The following is a 4,796-nucleotide window of genomic DNA, read 5'->3' as shown; positions in this document are numbered from 1 at the left end:
AATAATGCCAAAAAAATAATAAAAATAAGGAAACCACTTGCACATAAAGACCAAATATAGTCTTTAACCCAAAAAATAAAATAGAATACATAAAGTGTATATATTCATTGAGTTTCACAAAGTTATTATTAGTACTTTTGTCCATCATCCTTATTCATGTCTTGGTTCACATGTAAAAGAGAATATCAAAAGAAGAGAATCAACAATTCAGTGGTCACTGAAAAGTTTGATTGAACTCAAAGCAATGGAAATAGCTAGAGAGTCATGTATCATATACATCATATTATTATTAATTTTTGTAATCCAACAACATTGTAATGAATTTCCATTTTTCACTTAGATTTGTCTCATTTGTTGCTTCTCAAAATCAAAGACAAAACAATCATGTATACTTTAACTATTTTCTTTTTTCTAATAGAAAGAAACACTAATTTTACTCATCATGCTAACTAAACTTGCACATATATAAACTAAAAATGAAGTGGTTCGTTAAATAATCTCAAACAAGACAATTTTTTTTTGCATTTCGGTTTTGTCTCATACACATTGTCTAGGCCGAAAATTTTCAGTCGATAACAATTTGCTGATTAATGTTTCAAGTCTTTTCGAACCGTTATCTGGCCTAAGGACTGTAGTGTTGCCAACTACAGAGCAAGGATCGGTTCCATTCTCATTGCTTCCTATGCACCAACCACCAGGTACAGGCATTCCGGGACTTCGAGATAATAATTCGGAATCGATTTTGTCCAAAACTGGATCGTTTCGATGGAACTTCCTTGCGAAAGGAGCGTTGCTGTCAACCATAACTTTCATATCAGCAACTGTGAGGTAGTGAGGATGTTGCTTTGGAGGATTATCCCATGAAATGAAGTGTAGATCGCTGTTGACAGTTGTGTTCCTGAATTCTTGAGCATTGCAAATAACGGTATGGAAATATCCTTCGGGGGATGATATGAAATTTGAATAGTACATGAGAACGGTTCGCGGTAAGTTGTCCCATCCCCATATGACATAGTCGACGAAAGGTCTTGAGAGTACCATCCAAGCCGAACCTAACATAAGAGAAGTTTTAGTTAATCATATATTATAATTTTCTAACGATCGCATTTTTACTCATTACTATGATGTTTATATGTAAATAAGTGAAGCTATTTCAAAGCAGAAGGCTTATAAAACATATATTACAAAACCAAAAGTTAATAGTGAACTAGTCAATTAACGCATAATCCACACATCAATAAAAGAATTTCAACCTGCCGAAAACAGATCTATGTTGCAATGTACTCAGTTAAATACTGCTAAGCAAAAGATAATTCGTCCTGCATGATATATTCTGCCTGCCATTCAGTTCACAAGTCTTAGGATAAATGTTATATGCTCTACAAAATGACTTATATGATCATCAGCCAGTATGTATTGCACAATCGCATATAAAGAAGAAGCCGCAAAGGATATACACTCTTACTTGCTCACTTTAAAGACAAGGCTTGCCTTAGATAACAATTTAGATTCCATCAATATTCAAACCTTCTAAGTGTCCTATCTTAACTGACCCTATGTAAAACCGATTCTTCGTCAATATTTTCGAAGGTCTAACAACAGATTCTAAACAGATCAAATTAACTATAGAAACAGTGAATCGCTGAAGTTGAAATCACCGGAGACCGTGAATCAATCATGCTACCTCACATAATCAGAACAGATTATTGCATAGTCACAGCAAATGATGCTTTCTGTAATGCATGTAAAACCTAGAACTGAACTGATGACACTATGAAATGAATAAAAAAAAAACGTTTCTTAAGCTTTTATTGCCTTTCAAAGAACTGAACCAAGAAATAAATACATGGAAGGTTGCATAACCTTAACCACTTAAACACTTCAATTGCTCTGCCAAAAACTAAACTGAATATATTGACTATCGATAAATGCACGCTAAACTGATCTTAAGCTTCAAGACATTAATTAGCTCACAACCTATTCAAGACATTCCAATGCAAAAACCAACGAAATACTAAAAACTTCTAACTAAAACTTCGAGTTATTTGAACACTATGTCTTGGATAAGATGACATTAGTTTTTTATCTCATTTTCTCAGAAGCTCTCATTTAACTTCTTCAAGAACACCAATAAGTAAGCTTATAAAGACTAATCGACAAGTGATGAACCATAAACTTATTTCAATTGAAAAGCTCATAAGATAGAAGCTAAACTAAAATTAACACCAAAAGGCTAGCAATGTTGAAAGACGTAAAAAACGACAATGCAAACATAAATTTATATCCATATAAAGCCACAAGAAAATTGGAAAATCAAAAACGAAAAACGAGAAAGAAACCCAGCAGACAAAAAAAAAAAGAATCTTCACCTGTGAAAAGCTTGAAAGCAGTTGGTCTACTTCTCCTCTGTGTAACCCAAAACACATCTTGTTTCTTATTCATGTACAACCCCGGATCAACGATTATAGGCCTCGCACGCTGATGACTAATAAACACACACACATCAAATAATCAATCTCCATTCCCAAAACAAAAACAAAACAGCAAGAATCAATAATGAATGATAGAAAAACTCACTCTTTCCATCCAATGTCACTAGTATGATCAATGAAATTAAGATCACGAGGCAAGTAGCTAAATGTGTGAAGCAGATCTACTCATCCAAAACAACAAAACAAAACAAAACCAACAATCAATTCTCAAAATAAAACATCATAAAAAACATACAAAATTGTAAATTTCAATCATAAACCTAAGATTTCATTCAAGTACTAATCTACGCCTGTGAAGCACGCGTCGACCGACACGACACCGACACTTATAATTATATTAAATTGTGTCATTTTCTCAAATTAATATCGGTATTGATGTGTCAGTGTCTGTGTCGTGTCACTATCCGTGATTCATAGATCTCCACAACCAACATAAATTACATTAAATCTGTCTCAATTTCAACACATTCAGTAAAAACAACCTTAAACATAGAATCAAAAAGACAAAGTTGAAAAAAAAAACAAAAAAAAAAAACACAAACCATCTTGAGTAACAAGTGGATAATCAGAAGCACTAAGATTGATAAACCAATCCCAATCACCACATTCCTTCAACAAAATAGCAGCAGCATGAAGAGTATTAGCAACCATAGTAGGACCTCTATAAGTAATCAGATTTGCTTTAGTAATCATCTTAACATTCTGAAATCTCTTAAACAATTCATGATTCTTAACAAACTCAAACAGATCCGAACGTTCTTTAGGTGAAGATTCAAGGTCAAGATGAACAACATAACGGTTATGTGGATGATACATAGCAAGAAGGACCCTTTTAACAGAACCACCGTCACCGGCGGAGCCGGAGATAAGATAAGCAAGACGTGGTGGTGGAGGGAGGGTTGAAATAGGTAAAGGGTGTAACTTAGATTCAACAAAAACTGAATATGAAGCTGAAATTGAACGGTAAAAAGGTAGAATGTGTGTGCCTTGTGGTGATGTTAGTGTTGCAATGAAAAGAAGAAAAAGAGAAAGAATTGAACCAATTGCAAGAGGAAAAATCCATTTTCTTTCTGGTGATTGATGATGATGAGGATGATGATTTTTGAAGTGCATGTAATAGTTTTTCAATTTCTTCATTGTGTTTGTGTTTGTGATTGTGTTTGTGATTTTGGGTTTCTTTTTCTGTTGTAAATCACAGAAAAAGAAAACCCTTTTGAAGATTTTTTCTACACCAATTTGTAGTTGTGAAATTAAATCTATGAAAAAATGGAAAAGATTGGATTTTTAGATTTGGGGTTTGTGAAAAATTGAATTTTTCTCAGGTTGGTCAGGTTGAGTTTTAGGATTTGTTTTCTGTGGTATTTTCTGAGAAAAATTGGTAATGTTTGTGTTCTGTTCTTTCTTTCTTTGTTCTACTGAGATGTTGGAAATTGTAAGAGAGAGAGAGAAACAGAGATATGTAAGAGAGAGAGAGAGAGAGAGAGAGAGAGAGAGAGAAGAGAAAATAACTTATATAACCAATGAACAATAAGGATACACAATATAAGAGCTTTTTCTTTTAATGTTTTTTTGGTTTTTGTTTTTATTTAGGTTTTTGTTTTATTTTAATGTTGGTGTGCTTGAATGATGGGGTAGTTTGGGTATTTTGTGTGTGAATATAATGACTTTGAAAACACTCACTCTTTTTTTTTGGTCATCTTGTTTCTTATTTTTATAGTTTTGTTTTGGGTAATGGGATTTTGAGATTCATTGTTTGGTTTGAGTAATATGTTATAGATCATGAGTTTGTTTCTCACTCATTGTAAATCAAAAAATTATGTATTTTGACTATAATTATGTACGGTAGCATTTTTTTTTTTTTTTGATAAGCATGTACTGTAGTATTTGATAAGGTTCTTTTTATATTCATTAAATTGTATATTGGTATATAACTATATACCAAATATATAAATTATTCAATGAATCTAAAAAAAGAAGTTTTTAAGATTGGAGAGAGTGTTAATTATTCAATGAATTTAAGAAATTAATTTGTTTTTTAAAAATATTAAAAAGTAAATTATTTGAATATTTTTGTTTGTAACTAAAAATAATCCTTATTTTACAGGCTTATTTAATTTTGTAACGTTGACTTAGATTTGACTGAAATTCTAAGATGATTCACGAGTTTATTCAAAAAATTTATTTTTGACGCAATTAAACTTATGATATTTCATTCATAATAGTAGTAATATAACTTGAAATAATATTAAAGAAAGCACGAGAAACATGAAAAAGAGTTGTTCATGCAAGAGCATGAGCGTTACC

At 31.9% G+C, this 4,796-nt stretch overlaps 1 protein-coding gene across 1 annotated transcript; it reads right to left on the bottom strand.

Moving 5' to 3' along the window:
• Window positions 1–468: 468 nt before the first annotated feature.
• LOC123906453 (beta-glucuronosyltransferase GlcAT14B) lies at window positions 469–4,052 on the bottom strand. Its single transcript, XM_045956365.1, has 4 exons — window positions 3,035–4,052; window positions 2,578–2,653; window positions 2,370–2,485; window positions 469–1,052 (listed from the first exon to the last, which is right to left on the bottom strand). The coding sequence occupies exons 1-4, from the start codon at window positions 3,627–3,629 to the stop codon at window positions 538–540; spliced, it is 1,302 nt and encodes a 433-aa protein (XP_045812321.1). The 5' UTR covers window positions 3,630–4,052; the 3' UTR covers window positions 469–537.
• Between the last annotated feature and the right edge of the window lie 744 nt (window positions 4,053–4,796).

Source organism: Trifolium pratense, linkage group LG2, assembly GCF_020283565.1.
Source record: "Trifolium pratense cultivar HEN17-A07 linkage group LG2, ARS_RC_1.1, whole genome shotgun sequence".
NCBI lineage: Eukaryota > Viridiplantae > Streptophyta > Magnoliopsida > Fabales > Fabaceae > Trifolium > Trifolium pratense.
Note: the sequence above shows the minus strand (reverse complement) of the source record. Positions and strands in the feature narration are given on the sequence as shown.